The sequence below is a fragment of the Solanum lycopersicum genome, chromosome 12 (assembly GCF_036512215.1).
Source record: "Solanum lycopersicum chromosome 12, SLM_r2.1".
Classification (NCBI taxonomy): Eukaryota; Viridiplantae; Streptophyta; class Magnoliopsida; order Solanales; family Solanaceae; genus Solanum; species Solanum lycopersicum.
Window position 1 is genome coordinate 23,348,225 of NC_090811.1, and position 26,994 is coordinate 23,375,218.

The window sequence follows — 26,994 nt, forward strand, 5'->3', positions numbered from 1 at the left end:
CATATCAACAACCAACATATCCTAGTCACATTGCCAAAGTCGTCACTCGACCGCATATCCGCAAAAACCTCTTCAAGGTTGAGGAGAGACTTGACAAAATTTATACTCCTATGACTGAGCCTATAGGACAACTTTATGAAAAGTTGAGGATTGTTGGTCACATCGCTCCTATTAATGAAATAAGGATGACTACGCGCGCATCTTGGATTGAACCCTCTAAGGTTTATGCTTATCATTCGGGAATGGAAGGACATACAATTCTGAAAGATAAGATTGAACAACTGATTGATACTAAGTCCATATTCTTGGAGGACTTTGCAACAAAGAAAGTTCAAATGTGAACGTATCAAAGTCTACTTGATTCAGTTTCCCAAATAAGGCTTGCGCCATTTAAGTTCATGTTCGGACACCCACGATAACATATGGGCAAATAAAGTTGGCGAAAATCTACCATTCAATTTCTACTCAAGAATGTTCTTAATATCTTGCTTATACTTTTTGTAATTTTGAACTACGTCGGACTTGATTCCCATTTAAGAGGGGATACGTAGGCGCTCCTCCTATGGGGGTTCGGTCTTATCATAAATAAAACCTTCATTTTCCCCTTCTATTGATAAATGGGGCAGAATTTTTGAGAGGTCCTCAAAAATTATATCAAGATTTCTCCTTGCACATCTCCATACCGGGGCAGAATTTTTAAGTAAACTCAAAAATTCCATCAAAAGCATTTCTTCTCAAATAACTGGGGCAGAATTTTGAGAGGATATCAAAATTTACTGAAAATCGAGACTGGGTAGAAATTTTTAGAGAATCTCAAAAAAATTCAACATTCAAGCTACAACTACAACAAATCAGAATAACAGATGTTCTACACTAGGGTAGAAATTTTGAAGGGATCTCAAAATTTCCAACAACACTCCGAAGAACATTCTATCAGACATCAAAGGAGCACACTGTGCCAAATCATGGATACTGATCAACCTCCCCCCTTTAAACTAACTATGTTTCTTTGAATGCAGAAAATACAAGTACATATACAAAGGCAACTTCAACAATCAACATACCATTTTTGAGTCCGACAAAAGACACTCGACCCTTCCAACAAGGCGAATGTCCAAGCTACTACATACCCTCAATCAACTATGAAATTACACTTTGCCTGAGATCTATGTTTGCATGATTACATTATGCCCTAGATCGCATTATGCTCGAAGAATTGCATCATTGCATGTGCTCGATAATGCATGTGCCCGAAGAAACGCATCATTGCATGTGCCCGAATAAATGCATCATTGCATTGTGCCCGAGACTGCATTGTGCATAAGCCCAAAATTGCATCGTGCTTGAAGTTTGCGTTTTCCCAAATCAAATCAAGTCACAAGTATCAATAGATGCCAAAAAAAGATACGCTCTCTTTACTCATTACTTATATTCCAAAGGTGTCATCCTCCAAAGGCATCATCTTTCATGGCCTGCGGACTTCATGTCATGGCCTGAGGACTTATTTTATGCTTATCATGTTCCTAAGGCATCATAGTATAAAGGTATCATCCTCATGGCGTACAGACATCATATCATGGCCTAAGAGTTTAATTTCTGTTTATCAAGATCCGAAGGTGACATAGTCTAAAAACGTCATTTTCATGGCCTACAGACAACATTTTCATGACCTGAGGATAAATTTTTCGTATCATGGCCCTAGACACCAGAGCCTATGACATCATTTTTAAGGTCTTAAGGCAAACATTCATGGTGAACATGGGAATTGCATCATGTTTACATTTACCGCTTATTTTGATATATTTGCTCTAATCACTTATTTAAGTTATATTACAAGTGACAGATGTACAAATTGTAGATAAAATCAACTGCCTTTTGAACAACCACCTTCATGCTTACAAACAAAGACTGTCAAATTCTTGGCTACTCGCATTATCATTCGGCTACTCAGGATACTATTCAGGCTATTCTAGAGATATTGTCAGACTCAACTTGCTACTGTGACCTATTGTTTTGACATTAAGGATCGTCCGCCTTACAAAACAACATTTAGGCTCGCCTGCCTTATAATGCGACATTTAGGCTCGTCTGCCTTACAATGCAACATTTAGGTTCGTCCGCCTTACAGTGCGACATTAAGGCTCGTCCGCCTTACAATGCGACATTTAGGCTCGTCCGCCTTAAAGGACATTTAGGCTTGTCAGCCTTTTAGGACACTTAGTCTTGTCCGCCTTAAAATGACATTTAGGTTTGTTCGCCTTACAAAGGAAGCTTAACTTTTCTGATTTTGAAGGTGTCATCGATCTCTGTTCTCGTCTCTTTATCATGATTTTCTCGCTTATCCATCTCTGTTCTCGCTACTTTAATCTTATCCATTCAAGCCAATATCATGTCCTCAGAATACCTTAGCGCTCTTTCAACTTTTAAGAGCATCGTTTGCTCTTGAATCTAGAACTACACATGACATGATTCTCGTATAACCAGAGATATGTAGGCGGCTTAGTACCAAAGACTCGGTCGTACCGTTTTTCAACTCTATGTTGCTTCAATTGATCACACTGACATTTGTCGTCGGTCGGACAAAACCGGCTATTAAGTCAACATTGGTTTCCTGACAATTCATTTTTCATTCTCAATCAACCAAGGGAAGCTGTTGACAACCAATTTTGACCAACCTTTAACCATTTTTAGGAATACTCTTCGATTAAATACGTATTTTAAAATTTATTTAAAGTTTAGAACTTTTAGTTGATTTTGCTTGAAAATTTTATATTTTAGTATCTTTTACTTTATAAAATTACTGTGAATAATATTAAAATATTTTCTGGCAGGGACGAGGGAAGCAACAACAACTCCAGTCGGTGACCGCAACAGCTCCAATAGTCGAGTCCACCAGCAACAACAACTCAAACTAGCAGCGGCCAGTCACTAGGAACAACAGTGAACTTCCACAGGCGAGCAACGCAAGCGAAAAACGACCAGAGAACAGCATCCGACCGGCGCCTTTCTCCCTCCTCTTCTCCTTCTTCTTTTGTAGGAAGCTGCAACTCCAGGCCACCACCGGCGGCCCCTGCGCAGCAGCGAGCTCCCGCAAGTTTTTTTTTGGATTTCGAATTTCGTCTTTGATTAAGAGACAGATCTGTTAAGATCCATCCAAGGTAATTTAATCTTTTGTCTCTCAACTCCATCAATGTACATGTTGGTTGTTAGGAAAATGCATATCTATGTGAGATTTTTTGTTCAAAATTTATGTTCTTTTTTCTTAATGTTGATTTGATGATTTTTCTCCCTTTAAAACTTGTTAATATTCATTGTTTATTTTTTTAGCATGTTCCTATTGATTAGTTCAATCAATGATGGAGTTGCTAACTCATAAATTATTGTGCTATATCATTTTTTTTATTATTCCCTAAATTCCTCTATTTTTACATGTGCTAATATTAACCTTGAGATTGTTAATTGATTACAGTTAACTTGAATTTGTATATGCCATTAATATTAATATGATATGTCCGTAGTTGATAATTATGGTAAAAATATAATTGCTTTAGTTAGATTTTTTCTATAATATAGACATTTTGATTTGACTGGTTGTTAATTAATTCATGTTAAGTTAATTTGTATCTGCAGAATTTTGGCCTTTGGTAAGGTAAAATTGGATTTAGTTAAAAAAATTGAGCTAAAAAAAATATTTTGTGGATTTAGTTGCTCTTTTGAATAAGAAAGAATGTTATAATAATTGGATCCCATATATTTCCTCCCATTTTGTTTATTTGTCTGTTAAATTGTAATATGTGATGGATATTTATCTTATTTGATTTTTATTTGTTTATGATATTGAATCCAATTTTTTCTATTTGAAAATTATATAGATCCCTACTTGCGTATTTTAGGAAAATAATATTTCCAAACTAGTTTGGCTCTCCTAAAATAAAATAATAAGATATTTATTGGTCTCTTTCCCTATTTATAAATTATTTTTCTTACTTCCTTTATATGGTAAAATAATAATAATAATAATAATAATAATTTAATAACTTAAAATGTAATTTGGCTGATTTATTTAAGTGAGAATATTGTAATTTTTCTTAATTTTATTCTTACTAGTTTATCTTGGTAATGAAATATTAAAATATTTTTTTTGATTTTGGCTCTCCTTGAAAATAAGGAAATTGTATATTGATAAAATATTTATTTTCCTTATATGCTCCTCCCCTCTTTGCTATATAAATAACACTAACTCTCAACTCACACACTCATTCACTTTTATCACAAGTTCTCTCATTACACTTTATTCTCTCATTCTCTCCTTGATTTTCTTGAAATACTTTAATTATTACTCCCTATTCTTAAAAGAAGTAAGAACTCTAGTAAATCTTTGAACCATCCTTTAGCCCCTTTATTGTTGTGTTGTTGTTGTGGATCGAAAACCTTACTTAATACTTCATTGTTGATTCTGTATTCTGCTTAACCGGTTAGTATTCTTAATTAACATTTATATTATAAGTTAACCCTCTTCAATAGTTTAAATTTGGTTTTGCATAATTATGAATGTTGCCGTGTGTTGAAAAAAAACGAAACAACAAGGAAACATCCGAGTTAGTTTCATTACCCTTTCACTTTATGTGCGACAATGATGATTCTTTATCTATTGTGATGTGTTGTTTATGTCAAAGCAATCGGTTATTATGAATATCTGATACTATAATTTTTTTTTATTACCATTATATATTTGTGTCACATTACCCTTTTAGCAGGTTTGAATTTAAGATTCAAGATTTAGAAAAGTCGCCAAGAGAAGAAAGATTAGAGAAGACGATTCTATTTGGTTTATTTCTTATGTATAATTGTTATTTTGTAATAATTTATAACTCTCTAACTCTAACTCTCAATATAAAAAAATATAAAATAAAATATTTGGGGGATCACCTAAAGGGAGGGGAGTACATGCTACTTGTTTATCGTAATTTTCAAAATAAGAAATCATGTCTATAGGTATGTGATTTTAAATCTTTTAATCACCTAGAATTCTTGTTTATAGGTATTGTAATCTAACCAATTTTCAACATGCTTAATGTTTTAGTATATTTGTTAATGAGTTTCTAAAAATTAGATTCTATAATTTTGCATGTTAAAATCAAATCCTAATAATCTTAGTAGGTTAATCGGTCAGGCTTTTATAATTTTTTATGTTTTAATAATTTTTCAGCATATTGATCACCTAAAAATCATGTTGATAGGCTTATAAATTTTTCAGCATATCTATAAAATATATAAATTTGTTGTGCATATGTTTATGCTACTTTTAAATAAATAAATCACCTAATATTGTGCCGATAATCAATAATTGCTCTTTAACATAAGATAAAAAACATTTAAATTGCTTGACTCTTAAATATTCATAGTAAAATCTTTGCATTTAATTTTATTGACTACATTAATGCTCTACTAGTTTTTTTTAAAAAAGATTTACAACATGCTTTTTTGGTCATTGTTCAATCCAATGTTTTTAATTCCTTTGACGTTCCTTTAACTTATCGTTAGTGGGAACGTCAAAGGAATTACGAGGTCTAATTCCAATGTTTTTAAGTTAAGCCGACGCGTCCCCGAGAGTACCACCTACCCATGATTTTCAAAAGGGATTATGTGTATTTATATGTAAATATTTATGTGCCTATATGCAAACTAAATCCTTTTTAAATCATCTTCAAAATATAAACTTTTATTATTTTTTCTAAGATCGACCTCAAAACAAAATTGTTTTTATAGTGGAGGAGCGCGATTAACAATATCGTGGCATCATCCCTATAAAGAAACAAACATTTTTTTAATAAAAATGTTATCCAAAATTTGCTCAATTTTTTAAAACTTTATTTTCGCGCATCTTATTCTTGTTTGTTGCGGCATAATAAATTAAATTGAATTATTTTTATATCTGCTTGTGCATATTCTGCCTTCTTGTTTATCTCCTTATTAATTGTTTAATATTTGGTCAATATGTTTTAATCACATAGATCGTATTCTCATATAATAAATAATTGAAGTAATCTTAATTGTTTAGTTATTTATTTGGGGTAGCTTAAAATAAAAAATAAGAAATTTATTGGCTTATCTATTTGTCTATTTTTGTCTCCTCGCTTATCTTTATTTAATTAATTAGTATTTGTTGTGTTTATTATTTCTATCACCTTTTTAGCTTGTTTAAATAATCAATTAAAATAATAATATGAGCTATTTGTTTGACTTGTTATATCATATAGTCTCATATGCTAAATTAACTAAATAATGAGTTTAATTATTTATTTATTTCTATCACCTAGCCATGCATGTTTATATTAACTAAAAATAAATTTTAAAAAAATTAATTGCTTAATTATAACGACCTGTTTAGTCATTTGGAGCAGCAGAGTTAATTTCTGAAAATCACTGTTTGGGTCGACGGATCCCACGACAAACCGTCATGGGCACGACGGACCGTCGAGGGTGTCTCGTTCAAAAACACTTAGAATTTAGAAATTTGGGTACTGAGATCGACTCTCTAAACTTCACGACGAAATGGCACGACGGACCGTTGAGGGCTCGACGGACCGTCACAAATCCTTCTGCAGAATTAACTCTCTGAACTTTGTGACGGACGTGCAGGACGGACCGTCACAGGCTGCGTACCCTGACTGGGTCGGATTTCTGTTAAATATTTTAAGGGGCGTTTTGGACTATTCCTGCTTATAATTATAAAATTAGTGGTTTAATGTTAATAATTTAATTACTTGGGGGTTAAAAGAGAGAACCTTGAAACAAGTAGTGGGGTATTTTATCATCTTTTATACTTAATTATATGCTAATTAGGGTAAAAGAAAGAGGGTTTGAATAAGAAAAAGAAAAAGAACAGAGAGAGAGGGAGAAACGATCGATTGAGAGAGAGGAAGAACGCAGCTTTGGGAAAGTAGCTTGCTTGATCACGAATTCTTCGGTGGAGGTAGGTTATGGTTTATGCTATTCCGTAGTAAACTCTTAATAGCGAATAATATGTATTGGGTAGTATTGTAAACCCTTCTATATGCTTAATTGTGTGCTTGCATGATGGGATTATATAATTGTGATAAAATAAGCATGATGAGGCTGTTGAATCTTGAACCTTTAAAAACCTCTTTGTTAATGATGATGCCTTGGTATAAAAGAAGGTTTGATGAACTAAAAGAATGAGGTTAGGGGATCGGGTGTCACGTTCCGGCACCAGGATAGTATAAATGGATCGGGTGTCACGTTCCGGCACCAGGATAGTATTAATGGATCGGGTGTCACGTTCTGGCACCAGGATAGTATTAATGGATTGGGTGTCACGTTCCGGCACCAAGATAGTATAAATGGATCGGGTGTCACGTTCCGGCACCAGGATAGTATTAATGGATCGGGTGTCACGTTCCGGCACCAGGATAGAATTAATGGATCGGGTGTCACGTTCCGACACCAGGATAGTATGAGGAGGATCGGAGTGTCACGTTCCGGCACCAGGAAAGTATTAATGGATCGGGTGTCACGTTCCGACACCAGGATAGTATGAGGAGGATCGGAGTGTCACGTTCCGACACCAGGATAGTAAAGAGAATGAATCTTGAATTATGTTAATATACTCAAAATAATGAACCTATTTCCCAAATGAGTATGGTATGGAGGCTTGAGTCCTCATGGGTGTACTTGGCGTTATTATCAATGATTTTTGTACTGTTTGCTGCAACCTGTTGAGTATTGTAGTTGATTTTATGATATTATCTGATATATATTGGTTTCTATTTTGAGTTGGCCGATGATACCTACTCAGTACTCGTATTTTGTACTGACCCCTACTTGTAATTGTTTTCTTTGTTATTTGTGGAGTGCAGCAAACGTGACATCGTCTTCAACTCAACTGCAACTCTAGCCAGTCTTCATCACGTCGGATCTCAAGGTGAGCTAATGCTTCTAGCTTGGACTGGATCTTCTTCTTCATGTCTTGATGACTTGAAGTTCCGGCATGGACTAGCTGTTTATTAATTTAGCTTCCTAGATATTCTTAGATTTAGTATCTTGAGGATAGATGTTCTTGTGGTGATGACTTCCAGATTTTGGGAATAATAAGTATTGAGTTTTGAGAAGTTATTTAATCGATTTTCATTAATGAGTTTAAGTCTTTCGCATTATATTATGTTATTATGTTTGAAACGTTAGGGTTTAGATTGGTTGGTTCGCTCACATAGGAGGGTAAGTGTGGGTGCCACTCACGGCCCGTTTTGGGTCGTGACAAACTTGGTATCAGAGCATTAGGTTCGTTGGTCTCATCACACAAGAACGAGTCTAGTAGAGTCTTAAGGAACGGTAGGGGGACGCCTTTACTTTTCTTTGAGAGGCTATAAGACTTTAGGAAAATTCCATTCTTTCTTTCTTTCGTGCTATTACTTGGATCCAATTGGTATCTAGGTGATACAAATTGGTATCTGACCATCTTCACTCTATTTCGCAGATGGTTAGAACTAGAGAAACAACTACGCCAACACCAGCACCGGCAGGACAGGGTGCGTCTAAGCCAGCCACTGGGGCTGTAGCTCGAAGAGGAGTAGTGACAAGGGGTCGTGGTAGAGGTTGTGGGAGGACGTCCTCTAGAGGAAGAGGACAAGCACCTGTCCCATCTAGTACTAGGGCGGTGACTCCTCCACCGACTGAGGAAGTAGTAAGAGAGGGTGAGGAAGGGGAAAGTGAGCAAGTGCAGAATGAGGAATTACCACCCCAACCTACCCCAGAGATGATTAATCAGGTTCTTGCTTATCTTAGCGGGTTAACTGATCAAGGCCAGACACCTCCAGTGTTTCCTGCACCAGCACCTCAGGTTCCAGAAGTACGACAGGCCGCTACTGAGGCTCCCCGCATGGATGCCTCATTGGAAATAGGCACGTTTCCTCGTTTGATTACAGGGCCTATAATGACAAGCGATCAGCATGAACTTTTCAGTAAGTTCTTGAAATTGAAACCTCCAGTCTTCAAGGGTTCTGAATCTGAGGATGCCTACGATTTTCTAGTTGATTGTCATGAGTTACTACATAAAATGGGCATAGTGGAATGATTTGGCGTTGAGTTTGTAACCTATCAGTTTCAGGAAAATGCCAAAATGTGGTGGCGGTCACATGTTGAGTGTCAACCCGTACAGGCACCACCTATGACTTGGGCGTCGTTCTCTAGCTTATTTATGGAGAAGTATATCCCCCGGACCTTGAGCCTAGAGCAAGGCAAGATGTCAGTGACTGCGTATGAGGCTAAGTTCCGTGCATTATACAGGTATGCCACCCAGCTTTGCTTCAATCCACAAGAGCGGATTCGCCGTTTTGTGAAGGGGTTGATGTCATATTTGCGGATTTCAGCCTTACAGGTAGCGGCTACAGCAAAATCCTTTCAGGAAGTGGTAGACTTCGTGATAAAGGAGAAAGGAGTGAAGCCAGATGACTTCACCATGGCATCGACATCTAAAAGGTTTCGTAAGGGATGTGAGTTTAATGGTTCTTACTCCAGAGGGAGGGTTTAGGAGGTTATCCAGCCCGACCTATTCAGTCTTCACTGCAGACTGTAGTTGGGGGTCCACCGCAGACCGGTCAACACTTCTCTCAGTTTGGAGGTTACCCCCAGACTTCGTCATTCTCATAGAGACCTATGCTTGAATCCAGAGAGTGTTATGGATGTGGGGAGACTGGACACATTAAGAGGTATTGTCCAAAACAGAGTTACAGACCTCAAATAGTCAGAGGTAGAGGTGGTCATGGAAGAGGCCGTCATTCTGGAGGGCGTGGTGGCCGAGGTAATGGTGGTCACCAAAACGGCCGGGGTGACAGACAAATGGGAACTACTGCAGCGCAACCTGGTAGAGGCAACGGGCAGACAGGTGATAGGGCCCATTGTTACGCTTTCCCTGGGCGGTCGGAAGCGGAGACATCAGATGCTGTTATCACAGGTAATCTTTTGGTTTGTGATTGTATGGCTTCTGTATTATTTGACCCTAGCTCCACATTTTCATATGTATCGTCCGCATTTGCTATTGGACTTAATTTAAATTGTGAATTGCTTGACATGCCTATTCGTGTTTCTACTCTGGTGGGTGAGTCTGTGATAGTTGAAAAGGTATATAGGTCTTGTCTGGTGACTTTTGTGGGGAGCAATACTCATGTAGACTTGGTTATCTTAGAAATGGTTGACTTCGATGTAATTCTGGGTATGACTTGGCTTTCTCCAAATTTTGCAATCTTAGATTGTAATGCTAAAACTGTAACGTTGGCCAAGCCTGGGACAGATCCGTTAGTGTGGGGAGGGTGACTACACTTCCACTCCAGTTCGTATCATCTCCTTTCTTCGTGCTAAGAGAATGGTTAGTAAAGGGTGCTCAGCTTTCTTGGCACATCTCCGGGATGATACTACCCAGGTACCTTCGATTGAGTCGGTTCCGATAGTCCGTGAGTTTCTGGATGTGTTTCCTGCAGACCTTCCTGGTATGCCACTGGATAGAGATATTGACTTTTGCATTGATCTGGAGCCGGGCACTCGCCCCATTTCCATACCTCCTTATAGAATGGCTCCAGCAGAGTTAAGGGAGTTAAAGGCCCAACTTCAAGAGTTGTTAAGTAAAGGTTTCATTAGACCAAGTGCATCCCCTTGGGGTGCTCCAGTGTTATTTGTGAAGAAGAAGGATGGGAGTTTTCGGATGTGCATAGACTACCGGCAGTTGAACAAGGTAACTATTAAGAACAAGTATCCCATTCCTCGCATTGATGACTTGTTCGATCAGTTACAAGGTGCTTGTGTCTTCTCTAAGATTGACTTGAGATCCGGTTATCATCAATTGAAAATACGGGCAATGGATGTGCCTAAGACTGCATTTCGAACCAGGTATGTGCATTATGAATTTGTAGTAATGTCTTTTGGTCTTACGAATGCCCCTGCTGCTTTCATGAGCTTGATGAATGGGATTTTTAAGCTATATCTGGATCTCTTTGTGATCGTATTTATTGATGATATACCGATATACTCCAAGAGTAAGAAGGAACATGAGGAGCATTTGAGAATTGTGTTGGAAGTGTTAAGGGAGAAAAGGCTTTATGCCAAATTCTCCAAGTGTGAGTTTTTGCTAGATTCAGTGTCCTTTTTGGGGCACGTGGTTTCTAAGGATGGAGTGATGGTGGATCCTTCTAAGATTGAAACAGTGAGAAATTGGGTAAGACCTACTAATGTGTCAGAAATAAGGAGCTTTGTTGGTTTAGCCAGCTACTACCAACGATTTGTCAAGGGATTCTCTTCTATTGCTTCCCAATTGATGAACTTGACTAAGCAGAATGTTCCATTTGTATGGTCGGATGAATGTGAAGAAAGCTTTCAAAAACACAAGACCTTGCTGACTACTGCACCTATCCTTACCTTGCCAGTAGAGGTTAAGAACTTCATTGTTTATTGCAATGCATCCTATTCTGGTTTGGGTGCAGTGCTAATGCAAGAGAAGAATGTAATTGCTTATGCTTCGAGGCAATTAAAGGTGCATGAACGTAACTATCCGACCCACGATTTGGAATCGGCCGCAGTTGTGTTTGCATTAAAGCAATGGAGAAATTATCTATATGGGGTCAAGTGTGAAGTCTATACGGATCATCGTAGCCTACAGTATGTCTTTACTCAGAGGGATTTGAATTTGAGACAGAGGAGGTGGATGGAACTACTGAAGGATTATGATGTTACCATCTTGTATCACCCAGGAAAGGCTAATGTTGTGGCAGACGCCTTAAGTAGAAAAGCAGGGAGCATGGGTAGTTTAGCCCACTTACAAGTTTCTAGACGCCCATTGGCTAGAGAGGTTCGGACTCTAGCTAACGACCTTATGAGGTTAGAAGTAAATGAGAAGGGAGGATTTTTGGCCAGTGTGGAGGCGAGATCTTCTTTTCTTGACAAGATCAAGGGAAAACAGTTTGATGATGAGAAACTAAGCCGAATTCGGGATATGGTGTTGCGAGGTGAGGCTAAAGAAGCAATAATGGATGAGGAAGGTGTTTTGAGAATTAAGGGAAGGGTATATGTGCCCCGTGTTGATGATTTAATCCACACTATTCTTATAAAGGCTCATAGTTTCGGATATTCTATACATCCTGGTGCAACCAAGATGTACCGTGACCTAAAGCAACACTTTTGGTGAAGTAGAATGAAGCGCGACAGTGTTGATTTTGTTGCCAAATGTCCAAATTGTCAGCAAGTAAAGTATGAACACCAGAGGCCCGGAGGAACACTTCAAAGAATGCCCATTCCTGAATAGAAGTGGGAGAGAATTGCAATGGACTTCGTTGTTGAACTTCCAAAGACATTGGGGAAGTTTGACTCTATTTGGGTAATTGTGGACAGATTAACTAAGTCTGCTCACTTCATCCCGGTCAAGGTGACCTACAATGTAGAGAAGTAAGCCAGACTCTACATCTCAGAAATTGTTCGATTGCATGGAGTTCCACTTTCCATCATACAGATAGAGGTACGCAGTTTACTTCTAAGTTTTGGAGAAAATTGCATGCTGAATTAGGTACTAGGTTGGACCTTAGTACTGCATTTCACCCTCAGACCGATGGCCAGTCTGAGCGAACAATTCAGGTGTTGGAAGATATGCTTCGTACATGTGTGATAGAATTTGTGGTTCATTAGGATAACTTCTTACCCTTAGCGGAGTTTTCATACAATAATATCTATCACTCAAGTATTGATATGGCTCCTTTCGAAGCATTGTATGGGAGGAGATGTAGGTCTCCCATTGGTTGGTTTGATGCATTTGAGGTCAGACCTTGGGGTACTGATCTTTTGAGGGATTCATTAGAGAAGGTGAAATCTATTTAAGAAAAGCTTTTAGCGGCTCAAAGCAGGCAAAAGGAATATGCAGATCGAAAGGTTAGGGACTTGGAGTTCATGGAGGGTGAGCAAGTCTTGCTGAAGGTTTCACCCATGAAAGGGGTGATGCGATTTGGAAAAAGAGGTAAGTTAAGCCCAAGGTATATTGGACCATTTGAAGTACTTAAGCGAGTAGGGGAGGTGGCTTATGAATTAGCCTTGCCCCCAGGACTGTCAGGAGTACATCTGGTATTTCATGTGTCTATGTTGAAAAGATACCATGGGGATGGAAACTACATTATTCGATGGGATTCAGTTCTGCTTGATGAGAATTTGACTTATGAGGAGGAGTCTGTTGCCATTCTAGATAGAGAAATTCGCAAGTTGAGATCAAGGGAGATTGCATCCATCAAAGTTCAATGGAAGAATCGACCAGTTGAAGAGTCCACTTGGGAGAAGGAGGCTGATATGCGAGAAAGATACCCACACCTGTTTACAGATTCAGGTACTCCTTTTCGCCCTTGTTTTTTCTTCTTGTGATCGTTCGAGGACGAACGATGGGTAAATTGGTATCTATTGTAACGACTTGTTTAGTCGTTTGGAGCAGTAGAGTTAATTTCTGAAAATCACTGTCTGGGTCGACGGATCCCACGACGGACCGTCATGGGCACGACGGACCGTCGAGGGTGTCTCGTTCCAAAACACTTAAAATTTAGAAATTTGGATACCGAGATCTACTCTCTGAACTTCACGACGAAATGGCAGGATGGACCGTTGAGGGCTCGATGGACCGTCACAAATCCTTCCGCAGAATTAACTCTCTGAACTTTGTGACGGACGTGCAGGACGGACCGTCACAGTTGTGACGGACGGTCACAGGCTGCGTGACCCTGACTGGGTCGGATTTCTGTTAAATATTTTAAGGGGCGTTTTGGACTATTCCTGCTTATAATTATAAAGTTAGTAGTTTAATGTTAATAATTTAATTACTTGGGGGTTAAAAGAGAGAACCTTGAAACAAGTAGTGGGGTATTTTATCATCTTTTATACTTAATTATATGCTAATTAGGGTAAAAGAAAGAGGGTTTGAATAAGAAAAAGAAAAAGAACAGAGAGAGAGAGGGAGAAACGATCGATTGAGAGAGAGGAAGAACGCAGCTGTGGGAAAGTAGCTTGCTTGATCACGAATTCTTCGGTGGAGGTAGGTTATGGTTTATGTTATTCCGTAGTAAACTCTTAATAGCGAATGATATGTATTGGGTAGTATTGTAAACCCTTCTATATGCTTAATTGTGTGCTTGCATGATTTGATTATATAATTGTGATAAAATAAGCATGATGAGGCTGTTGAATCTTGATCCTTTAAAAACCTCTTTGTTAATGATGATGCCTTGGTATAAAAGAAGGCTTGATGAACTAAAAGAATGAGGTTAGGGGATCGGGTGTCACGTTCCGGCACCAGGATAGTATAAATGGATCGGGTGTCACGTTCTGTCACCAGGATAGTATTAATGGATCAGGTGTCACGTTCCCGCACCAGGATAGTATTAATGGATCGGGTGTCACGTTACGGCACCAGGATAGTATAAATGGATCGGGTGTCACGTTCCGGCACCAGGATAGTATTAATGGATCGGGTGTCACGTTTCGGCACCAGGATAGTATTAATGGATCGGGTGTCACGTTCCGGCACAAGGATAGTATTAGTGGATCGGATGTCACGTTCCGACACCAGGATAGTATGAGGAGGATCAAAGTGTCACGTTCCGGCACCAGGATAGTATTAATGGATCGGGTGTCACGTTCCGACACCAAGATAGTATGAGGAGGATCGGAGTGTCACGTTCCGACACCAGGATAGTAAAGAGAATGAATCTTGAATTATGTTAATATACTCAAAATAATGAACCTATTTCCCAAATGAGTATGGTATGGAGGCTTGAGTCCACATGGGTGTACTTGGCGTTATTATCAATGATTTTTGTACTGTTTGCTGCGACCTGTTGAGTATTGTAGTTGATTTTATGATATTATCTGATATATATTGGTTTCTATTTTGAGTTGGCCGATGATACCTACTCAGTACTCGTATTTTGTACTGACCCCTACTTGCAATTGTTTTCTTTGTTATTTGTGAAGTGCAGCAAACGTGCCATCATCTTCAACTCAACCGCAACTCTAGCCAGTCTTTATCACGTCGGATCTCAAGGTGAGCTTATACTTCTAGCTTGGACTGGATCTTCTTCTTCATGTCTTGATGCCTTGAAGTTCCGGCATGGACTAGCTGTTTATTATTTTAGCTTCCTAGATATTCTTAGATTTAGTATCTTGAGGATAGATGTTCTTGTGGTGATGACTTCCAGATTTTGGGAATAATAAGTATTGAGTTTTGAGAAGTTATTTAATCGATTTTCATTAATGAGTTTATGTCTTCCGCATTATATTATGTTATTATGTTTGAAACGTTGGGGTTTAGAATGGTTGGTTCGCTCACATAGGAGGGTAAGTGTGGGTGCCACTCACGGCCCGTTTTGGGTCGTGACATTAATATTATGTCATCACTTAGCAAGCATATTAATAAATAATAATGAAGTAACCTTGATTGCTACTTGTAACCCCCACATAGATTGCATGAAATACGGTCGGGATCCACATTTGTGGACCTTGAGGGATGCCTAACACCTTCCCCTCGAGGTAATTTGAAATCTTACCTGATCTCTGGCTCGTTGACCTTACCTAGACTTAGTTAGGTTAGATTGGTGCCCTAACGCGCCTTAATTCGTTAGGTGGCGACTCCTTAAACTCAAAAAATCTCAAAACAGTTGTTAAGTCATGCATAAAACCCGTTTTCACGAAAAAATGAGGCACGACACTGTTAAAATAATTTTGATGAGTTGGGTGCTATGAAAACTGTGAACTGTTAGGTTGGGCTGAATTTTATGCAGGTTGTAATTGTGAAGGTTCGATTGTTATGTAAGGAGTATCCGTATTTTATCCCAAAGATGAAGAGTTCTCATACCTTGTTATTTGTTGAAGATTGATGGAGAAAAGCACCCTTCTTGCTGCCTTAGAACCCTTACACTTTGGTATTCTATGGAGTTTCCTTGGGAGAGAGAAACTAGAGAAAAGGAAGAACAATTTGGGTTTGGGAATTTTGGGGTGTTAACTTGTGTTTAGGCTTAGGGCAGGTTATATTGTTAATTAACTAACCTAATTAACCACCCCCTAATCACTAATTAAATTCCTGACTAACTAACTTCATTCAATGAAGTCTTTAAAACATAACAGTAAAATTGTAGGCTGGTCTACGAGACCTCGACCTACGGTCCTAGGGCAGTCGATGCCCATGCTCCCCTAACCGTCCTACAGGTCCGTAATTTTTGTCAGAGAATTTGCAATTTGGCCTTTTCGTGAAAACAGTTAAGTGTCCAACAACGGAGGGATCGACACCCTGTCGTTCTACCTACGCCCCGTTGTTCTACCTACGCCCCGTCGATGGCAAGCGTAGGTATCTGCTGCCTGCACTGCCTCATGTGGCAGGTTTGGGTAAAAATGAAAGGGTCCTCTCCAAGGACCACCCTAGGGTGGTCCTTGGAGAGTCGTACCCAGACGTTTCAATCCTAAACCTATTTTAATATATGTTAGACACATTTTCACCAAATTTCATCCAATTTCGATTCCTAAAAATCCTGTGAAATAGGCTAAGACACACTAGCACCTTTTGCACTAATCTCCGACGTCATGACCGTTTCTTGACGTTTTGACTCTAAAACGCCTTGAATGACTTTTATACTTTATTATTGACCTTAAAACAATGTTACAAACCTTAGACACTCATGTGGGCTCTACACTAGGTCTTGAATATTTGGAGTGTTACAACAATATATTGATTTTTTCTTATTTAGATTAAATGCATTAGTTAAATAGCAATATATTGATTTTTTAATTTTGAATAATGCATTAGTTAAATGTATTATTTAGACAATGAACTAAGTTTATATATTGATTTATTTATATAACTATTCTATTATAACACGTCAAAATGATAAGTAAATGTTAACATTCTCAAATAAACCTTTCAATATTATCTTATAATAAGTTAAAATTTTAAATTCTCAATCAATTAATATTTATGATGACATTTGTTAAGTAACCGCAAAATGCTCGGGCAAGTATACACTAATAACTAAGATAATTGAAATGTTCTTACCAAACAATCCTACATTGTTTATATATTTCATTCCCGGGATCTCTTTTTACTTTAAGAAAGAATTCCTCCTAGGGTTTGCCAATTCTTCTTTCATTTTCCATTTCTGCATTTTTATAGTAAAAACATTTTAGCCAAATTTGTCACAACAAAATGAGTGCTCCAATGGAAATCTCCATGGTCAACGCTGCTGAAGTCAACACCAGCGAGCAAAACGGTGACCCTTCTCCATTGCCATCACCCACATTACCTGAAGAAAAAGTGCTTGTTTCAGGTACTCCACAATATTATACATTTCTGACATTATTTTATAATCTTTTAGAGCTGAAACATTTCAATTTTGTAATTGTAGTTGAAGTTTGCTTGAAGCCTTCAAGTACAGCTCGTATTGATGATGTTAGGTTATCCGTTGAGAGGTATGCAATTTTCAACATTTCTATCTAAGTTAAGTAACCCTTGAAGTATATACAAAGTGCCCCTTGGCCCGTAGGGGGTAAGAGGACAGTTGGTGTATACCATGTGGCTGTTTCCATGCAATTAAATGCCAAATTTGATTTGTTGACTAGCAAATATAGTGAGCTTCTACTGTTAGAAAACCCCCAATTACTGAATATTCAAGTTTTAATTGGCCCTAATAGAGCGAATTGGATGGTGAGTACTCATATGGCCAACCCAACTACTAACTAGTTTGGGGTTGAAGCATAGTTTCTATTGTTATTTTTGCATTTGACTTCTCTGGGAATTGTTAACGCACATGCTCTTTTATTTGGTGACATTTATGGCTAAAAGTTACTTTTCTTGTTACTCAATATCTCATTCAAAATTATGTTTTGGTTATATGGGCAAATCATCTTGTACAGAATGCTGGAAAAAAGGAGTATGAGCTATGTGAATGGTCCAATTCCAGTTCCAATTGATGATCTCTTTCTTGCTGAAAATGTGCTACACATATGTGTGTGTGACACAGGTATATAATCTTTTGTCTCTATAGACTCCGTTAGTGTAGCAAAAAGAAGCAAGGTAATGTTTACCAAGCTTACCCTTGGGTATAATGCACTGCCACATTTTTGCTCTTGTAGATGTCTGGCTGGAGAACCGAGATATCCTTCTATTCTGGCAAGTAAAACCAGTTGTTCATGTATTTCAGGTCTGCTTCTGTTACTAAAGTTATGTTACTCAAAATCCCAAGCCCTCTTGGCATTCCTGTTTCCTACCCTAGCTGGACAGATAAACCCTAAAGGATTGTACAGGAAACACTAGAAGTTGCTAAAATTTTTATCAAGTATTGAAACTGAATTTGGTACTCCTACCTGAGCCCAATGTAACATAAGTTCCATCTGTTCCATTGTTGTAGTTATCATTATATTTAACTGTTTCTATGAAAGGGTTATTTGATGTCTTGTTGTTCATAAATCTTTTCCAAGTAAACAACTGAAAAGAAGAAAAGAGAGGAAATAAGTAAAAAAGAAACGAGGAGTAATTGGAGGTGGAGTGAGCAATTGAGCATAGCCAACACTTTACACCTAATTTTTTACAGTTGATTTGTTCAATTTTATGACTTCTCTTCTATTTGAATTTGAATTGGACATTTCCTTTGTCAGCTTAGCGAGGAAGGACCATGTGAAGAATTAAGTGGGGATGGACAGCTTTCTACATTTAATGAATGGATTCTTCCTGCAAAAGAATTTAATGGAATGTGGGAAAGGTGTGTCACTTGCTGGCTGAAAAGAACCTAGATTTTTCAAGGAACCCAGATGTGATTTATCTTTTTATTTCTACAGCTTAATATACGAATCTGGTCTCAAGCAAAGATTGTTGCGATATGCTGCAAGTGCTTTGCTTTTCACTGAAAAGAGAGTAAATTCCTTCCTTGTATCCTGGAATCGGTAAGAAACTTGTTGACCGAATTCACAAATATTTTATCATGTCAAGCTGTGCCCGTCAACCTCGTGTCTGATTGTGGTATTTACTGTGCCTTGTATTCTTTGCTTGGTGATTTCCAATCACCAGTTCTCATTGAAGCTTAGTTCTATTTTATGTACTCTAGGCAATTGGAGGAAATTACGATTATGTAGCGTAGTGTGCAAAGACAGGTCTCTGTAAAATGCCCTGCATACTGTTAAAAGTCATCACCAACTTAATCTCCAAAAAAATGGAGAATCTAGAATGAAAGTTGTTGTGTGAGAAGTCCAGAAAGATCTTAGAAAGAACAACTCTAGAAATAAGTAGGAAGTGTAATTCTAGAACTAGATAGTTGATAACATTCCAGAAGAGAGTACTAAATACTCTCCCTAGATCCTTCCGTTACCACCCATAAAAAGAGGTAGTCCATCTAAGTTGTAAGTGTGCTCAAGTAAGCAAGAAACAGGAAAGAGTGCGAGAGCAAAGGTGAGAAAATAAGAGAAAGCAACAAAATAAGTTGCTAGAGTGCCAATGAAAGAAAAAATTAGTTTAAAGATTTGTTAGACCGAAGCTGGTCTTTAGTTTACAATAATAAAATTTAAATTGTGAGCAAAGAGTACAAGGCACTCTAGCAATTATGAATGTGGGCAAAGAATACAAGGTCACACTTCAAATTGTGAGCAAACAATTGTGAAATTGCCATTTAGTCGATCTCTATGTTGCCACACTAGCTGTATCATTGTGCTTGCTTAAAATTTGCTTGAATCACAGAAGCGCTAATAAAACAATATACGGATTAGTAGCTTTATAGGTTTACTTTGCGTTTCACAGAGAGAACTTACTCCTTTGTGTATGCATAAAGAGAGTTATATTTTAACTTGACAACAGTCTGAAGTTTCATTGTTGAAAAAGATCAGCATTTTGTCGATTTAACCAGCCCGCTTTAACATTTGGACTCAATGTGTGGTAATAACACAGTTGACTAGATATGGTGTTATATTTTGAGTGCATTTTCAGTTCTCACTTTTTTCATCTGTGTCTGCTCTAACCAGCATGTTGAACACATAAGACCATGGTAAAAAAGGTTTGCTATAGGCTCTCTGCTTTTACTTTACTGCTTGCTTATCAGGGGTTTTGCCAAATCAGTAAGATTCTTTACCTTATAAGAAAGATAAATGCCTTTCATAAAAAATAATTAGATCTAGGGTGTGTTCGGTATGAAGGAAAATGTTTTCCATGAAAAATGACTACAATGTAATCATGACTTTTATCTCTTCCAAGAAGAAAATGATTGGAAATGATACTGATATGTTGGTGACTTTCTTCTGAAATGTGGGATCTGACTTTTACCCAAATAGACACAACAAAGCTAAAATAAACAAAAAAAGGAATCATGGGATGATGGTTGTAGATAGTGAAAAAGAAGAGCAAAATGAAATAGTAATGCCTAATCTGATGATTTCACTAGCCTTCACATTTTTGGCTAGTGAGGTGATAATATCAGTATCATGGGCAAGAAATGTGAAGGGGTTTCCTATAGAGACTAGAAATTCAATTTCTAGCTATAAAGTAGTTGTTTGTTATTCTTTGTGTGAGAAATATAGGAGAAAAATATCATTGAATTGTTGTATCTATATTATTATATTGAGATCCTATTTTTGTTACCATTCTCAAAAAAATAATAATATTGAGATCCTATTTATAGACACTACATTAGGCTCCTTTTCCAACTAGGACACTAACATACAATCCTTTTCTAAATAGGATTTTATGTACTATTTTTGTTCCTATTCCTATTCTAAGTAGTGTTGTATATATTATTCTTTTTCCTATTCCTATTCTAACACTCCCTCGCAAGTTGGTGCATACAAATCATATGTACCTAGCTTGTTACAATGTAATTAAGGGGGACCAATGAGGGACTTGATGAGATATCTGCAAGTTGATCACTCGACTTCACATAATTGATAGTTAATCTCAATGTGTTTGTCTTTTCATGAAATACTGGATTTGATGCATAATGCCAATCAATCTCAATGTGCTTGGCCTTCTCATGAAATATTGTATTTGATGCATAATGTCGAAAAAATACAAAGTGATAAAAGTACAGAGTTGGACTTCCCAAACGAATCTTGAGAAGACTGTTTCAGTGCATAGAGTGATTTACACAATTGACATAGAAGACTACCAGACTCCTCCCTAGCAGTGTTGTGGACGACAAATGGCGACAAGGGCCTGACTCGCCATGAAGCGAGATGAGCAGTGATGCGCTCACCTTATTGAATTAAGGCGCTAATTAATACCAAACTTTTTAAATTTTAATTGCATATATAGATATCCAAATCATAGTAGCAATAACATATATTAGCATTTAGCAAATATTTCAATTCAAAAACTAATAGTAGATACTAATGTCTAGAATTTGAATAACTCAATAATTCAAAAGATAATTGACAAAAGCAATACTAGAACTCTAAAAGCCTATTCTTCAAGATTATCCAAATCTTGAAGAATGTTGGAGTGGGTAAAAGTCTCGCATTGATTAGGGAATGGACTAGTGATCTTATTATATGGACTTGGGCTATTCTCCCTCATGAGCTAACATTTGAGGTTGAGTTAGGCCAAGTGTCATATCTTTTCATGGTATAATGTCAGGTCCATACCCGTTTGGGCTCCCGATCCACGCTCCAGTCGAGCCTGGGTTTGAAGGAGTGTTAGAGTGGGTAAAAGTCTCACATTGGTTAGGAAATGGACAGGTGGTCTTCTTATATGAACTTGGGCAATACTTCCCTTGTGAGCTATCTTTTGGGTTTGAGTTAGACCCAAATGTCATATCTTTATAAAGATCAACATCCTCTTCATCACGACTTTTTTTGAAACTGGTAAGGTTGAATTCTTCAGTATTCATGGCTACCTCCAAAAAGGGATAATTATAGATTTCCTATCAAATCTATAATATGATCTATATCGTTTATACAAAGCTGTTTAACACCAAAAAAGTATTGATACTATCAATCCCATTTAAATTTGTGGATGAAATTGGATCTATCTTTAAAACATCTTTCATTTCTTTATTTCCAGACTAACCACCATATACATGATGGTATTAGCTTCCACCATCTCTTTTGACTCTTACTGCCCCCCTCCTAATCCAGCAACTCAAAATATCTGATGTATGTTCTGACATAGTCTAGTTCATGCTTGTGATGTTGAGAAATAGTTTCCAAATTTGACATTGTCTAGTTTCCAAATTTGAGCATTAAAATGAAAATGCAGGAAGAGATGGTTATTTGTTTTCCCTGTTAAGTTGCATAAAATACACTTAGGGACCAACTGCCTGCCTGCCTTTCTTCAGTATATCTTTTTCTGTTAAACATGGTCTATTTATCACTAATCAGGTTAAACACTTTACTTTTGTAGGATTGTCACTCTTCTAAAAGTAATTCCAATTATATTTTGGTCCCCTGTCATCCCCTTTAGTCCTCTTTTGTAGGCATTGTTGACTAAGAAGACTCCATCCTTACTATGTTTCCACAGGATCTTGTCTGTTGTTGTAGTTATAATCATTCCAACTAGTTTTCCCAGTAGCGCTGCCACTCCACCTCCCAATTATCAAGTAGTCTTCTTAATGATATGTCCCATCCCTGTTCTGTCCAACAATCACTAACTCTAGCATTAAGGTTCTCATGGAGTAGAAATAAATGTGGGAAAAAGTTCCCTAAGAGAGGTTCGGTCTATCAAGACATCTTTCCAAAATTTAGTTTTGTTTCCATTACCCACCTTGATATACATATTTCCTTTCATTTGTGACTATAGGTCCCTGATTGTCCTCCATACCCCCACCCCATATGGTTCAGGTGATTTCTATACACTAGGGGTTTAGTTCTCCATATTTTGCTACTATAACCTCCTTTTAAGAGCGACATCTTCCTCACTGTAACTCTACAACCATTTTATAAAAAGACTTTCGTTTTGCAACCTCAAATTTTTGATCCATATACCCCCTCTGTCTTTGCTAAGAAGTACATTCTTCTAGTTGACTAAGTTATAACCCTTTCCCTTTTTATTGATTTCCACTGAAAGTTTCTTCTAAGCTTGTCTAGTTTTCTCACCACCTCTGCATGGATTAGAAATAAAGGCATGACATAGGTTGACAAAGAGTCCAGAACAGAATTTATGAGGATCAATCTATCACCTAGGGATAGGTATTGTGCCTTCCATCTAGCAAGTTTTTTTCAAGTCTTCACAAGAATACCATTCCATATCTCCGTTGTTTTGTGTTTGCTACCCAGGGGCATGCCAGATATATTGTAGGAAAATGCTCCACTCTGCATCCCAATATATTTGCTAGTTGCTGGATCTGAGGGACCTCATTTATTAGACTACTTTTCCCCAGTTTACTTTTCAATGCTTCAAATGAAACCAAAATCACTCTAATGTAGCGAATTTGTCATGTTGTAGGTTCACAAAAGATGATAGTGTCATCCGTATAGAGCATATGGCACACTTCTTTTTCTTCCCATACTCTATCTCCGCCCTAAAAGTCTCTAATCCATCTGTTTTGTGTTGCAATCCTCCTCATACTATCAGAGCCTTCCATTGCCAAAACTAATAAGATAGTAGAGAGAGGAACACCCTGTCTCAACCCTCTTTCTAATTTTAAAAAAGCCGAGGGCTTCTCCATTCACAAGGATAGTAAACTTGACTGTTTTTATACATACCTTAATCCATTTTATCATGTTAAATAAGGTCTTAGGCCTAACTAATACCCCAAAAGCTAGCTCTAAGAGAGGAGGATTGCCTAAGCCTTATAAGGAGTCCACCTATCTCATTAACCATCGATGTGAGACTTTTGTTATTCTTTAACACCCCACCTCACGCCCAGTGCTTACTATCTGGTGTGTGAACAATTTTGATTTTTGGGGGTCTCATGATGAAGTGTGTGACCATCTCATCTAGAAGCTTAAGTTGTTAGAGAGAACACACTTTTATTATTTAATTATATTGTCAACACACCTTTCTACGTGCAGACCTGTTTTTTTATGATCAAGCACGTGTAAATTCTTTTTGATTGGGTGGCAATAAGATTCGATTTCAAACCTCAGCTTGCTCTGATACCATGTTAAATTAGGTCTTAGACCTAATCACACCCCTAAAGCTAGCTCAAGAGAAAGAAGATAGCCCAAGCCTTATAAGGAGTCCACCATCTCATTAACCATCAATTTTAGATTTTTGTTATTCTTTAACATATCTATTTGCTACCATATCCCATTTGTCTGAGAGCATTCAGAAGGAAAGACCAATTCATGTGGTCATAGACATCCGGAATATCCAATTTGCATATTAGACTAGAGGCTCATCCTTATTCTTGAGTCAATACATTCACTAGCAATGAGTGTTGCATCCTTGATTTGCCTTCCTTGTCTTTTTCTCCTCGGATTTTTCATCAATTAGTGTCCAAGTCCTACTTGAACTTGTTAATGTAGTTTGTACTCCTTTGCCCTTGTCAAGTGCTCTTGATCTTGAAGAAAATCCCCTAAGATGATGGATACTCTCGTCAGCTCCAATTGCGGTAGCAACACTACCCCAAGTAAGATCACCTTCCTTGTATACTAGTTCATCTTCTTGATCTTCGGGGGCATCCAACTAACCATTCATTTGACTCATCAATATTATCCAAGAGAATTGGATCAATGTTATCACAAGCATTATAATGACGTTTCAATGTTCGATAAGTCATCAACAGCCCCTTAAACTTGTCCACATAATTTATTTAGACACCTTAACTAGGACTTGTACCTATGAACACCTAAATTGTTCAGAACATGTACCTATTCAACACAAAATGCTGATATGGCAAAAAATGTGTTTTGCACTTCCGTGAAAAAGTTCAAAATAGCGTTTTTTAATTATTTTTTTTTCATTTTTTCTTCTTTTATTGACACTTGACACTATAATTAACTTAAAAACTTTTTCTTCTTTTATTTACACTTTTTTCAAAAAAGAAGAGCACCCCACCCTCTACTACTCATTTTCTTCAAAATTTAGTTTGCAAAACTTCTCCATTTTAGCTCCAACATTGTTTCTCTCTTTTTATATCTATAAAAAAAATTTCTTCCAAATCTGAAGATACATGAAAATCAACTATGAAGAAATCATACGCAGATTTGAAAGAAAGACTTTATTTTGAATGATTTGTTGCAAAACTCATAAAAACAATGGAACAAATATGAAGAAGAGAAGAAAGAAGATAAATGATTTCTAGTATAAAAATGTTAGCCGATATCTTTTATCACAATTTTCGAACAAATAGTTTTACTCAAGTTGAAATATATAATCATAAAATTTATCAAAAATGATATTCCAAAATTTGAAAGAATTGATTTTTGAGCTATCAATTTTGTTTTTTGTCATTGATGTAGAAATGAATAACCGCCGGCAAAATTTTCTTTCTTCTTCACTCTTAGTATGAAAATGTATCTTTTTGTTTTTAAAATAGGAAAAATAATCTTCAAGTTAGTTGATAAGAAATTAGTTTTTGTGATTTGAGAACAAATATGTTTTGAGAGGAAGATGAAGATGAAGATGAAGATGAAGATGAAAGAGGGTTGGGTTCTTAGAATAGGTTGACATTTCATTATTTTTTTTTTAAAAACTAGATATAAAATGTGTTTGAAATAATTTTAAATAAAATTTTATTTTTTTACAATTTTGGGGTTCCAGTGCCACATGTCATTTTTAATTAGTTATTTGCCACGTCAACGCAAGTGTATCACACACTCTTCATATTTTTTGATGATTTTAAAAAATATGCCTAATAGGAATAATTTTGAATAGGTGAAAGTATTCAATAGGTACTAGTCTTAGTTGAGGTGTCTAAATGAATTATGCGGACAACTTTAATGTGCCATCGATGACTTAAGCCTTTTATTGTACTTAGGAGCTGTTTGGTTACTATGTAAGCGTCCATCTAATACATGAATAACCAAGTTATTCATGTATTAATTTTACACATTGTTTGGTTTGTAAATTGAACAAAAGTTATGCATGTATTAATTGTATACCATGTTTGGTTGGTAAGTTCCAAATGTTGTATTAAAGTTATTCATGTATTGATTTTGTACCGTGTTTGGTTGTGTTTTAGTAATTCTACATAACTAATACTCACATAACTTAGAATTTATGTATAATCTTATGCATGGTAGAACGTGGAGTAAGTTACGTGGGTATTAGTTATAGATGAATCAAAATAAGGCCTAACCCATTGGTGGCCCCCTAAAATTGGCACTAATTTTCACTTAGACACGCCAACTAGACTTTGTTCATTTTAGACACCTCATGTCATGTACCTCTCTATTATTTTGACACTTTTGGCTGACATGACACAATGAGTGTCTAAAATGGACAAAGCCTAGTTGAGGTGTCTAAGTGAAAGTTAGTGCCAACTTTAGGGGGCCAGTGATGGAGTTAGACCTTAAAATAAAAAATTACATGTTTACCCCTAATTTGTTTACTTGTAAATAGTGTTTTATTAATTAATTTACAAAATTGAGGAGGTCGATTAAGCTGTAAATATTCGTCATGTTTATGGTTTTGTCATTTTATCCCCAACTAACATTTTATTATTGCTGCATCATAGTAGTTTTTGGTTAGTGGTGATATACGTCTTTGCTTTCTAGCTTGTTTATGAAGTAGCATTTTTTTAGATTTTACAAATTTCACATTTAAAAAAAAAATTAATTCAAAACAAATTAAATATTAAATAAGAAATAATTTATGTATTGTAATTTTACATAACCAAATCCTACATAAATAATAACTGCATGACTAATACCTACATAACTTATACCTGCATAACTATTACTTATATAACTAATAATACTTACATAACTAATACCTGCATTACTTATTCCTACATAACTAATACCTGCATAACTTATTCCTACATAACTAATACCTACAACTAATACCTGCATAATTCTACCACTAACCAAATGGCCCCTTAATGTACCGTAGAT

General features: G+C 36.9%; 1 protein-coding gene across 3 annotated transcripts in view; it reads left to right on the top strand.

Moving 5' to 3' along the window:
- Window positions 1–17,029: 17,029 nt before the first annotated feature.
- Window positions 17,030–26,994, top strand: part of LOC101262093 (pachytene checkpoint protein 2 homolog) — a 41,584-nt gene continuing 31,619 nt past the window's right edge. For all 3 annotated transcript variants that reach the window (XM_026028686.2, XM_004252645.5, XM_026028687.2), the window contains exons 1-6: window positions 17,030–17,348; window positions 17,427–17,490; window positions 17,935–18,041; window positions 18,154–18,221; window positions 18,676–18,779; window positions 18,856–18,960. In XM_026028686.2, the coding sequence (XP_025884471.1) occupies window positions 17,228–17,348; window positions 17,427–17,490; window positions 17,935–18,041; window positions 18,154–18,221; window positions 18,676–18,779; window positions 18,856–18,960 (569 nt within the window). In that variant the 5' untranslated portion in view covers window positions 17,030–17,227. The remainder of the gene's footprint in view (window positions 17,349–17,426; window positions 17,491–17,934; window positions 18,042–18,153; window positions 18,222–18,675; window positions 18,780–18,855; window positions 18,961–26,994) is intronic.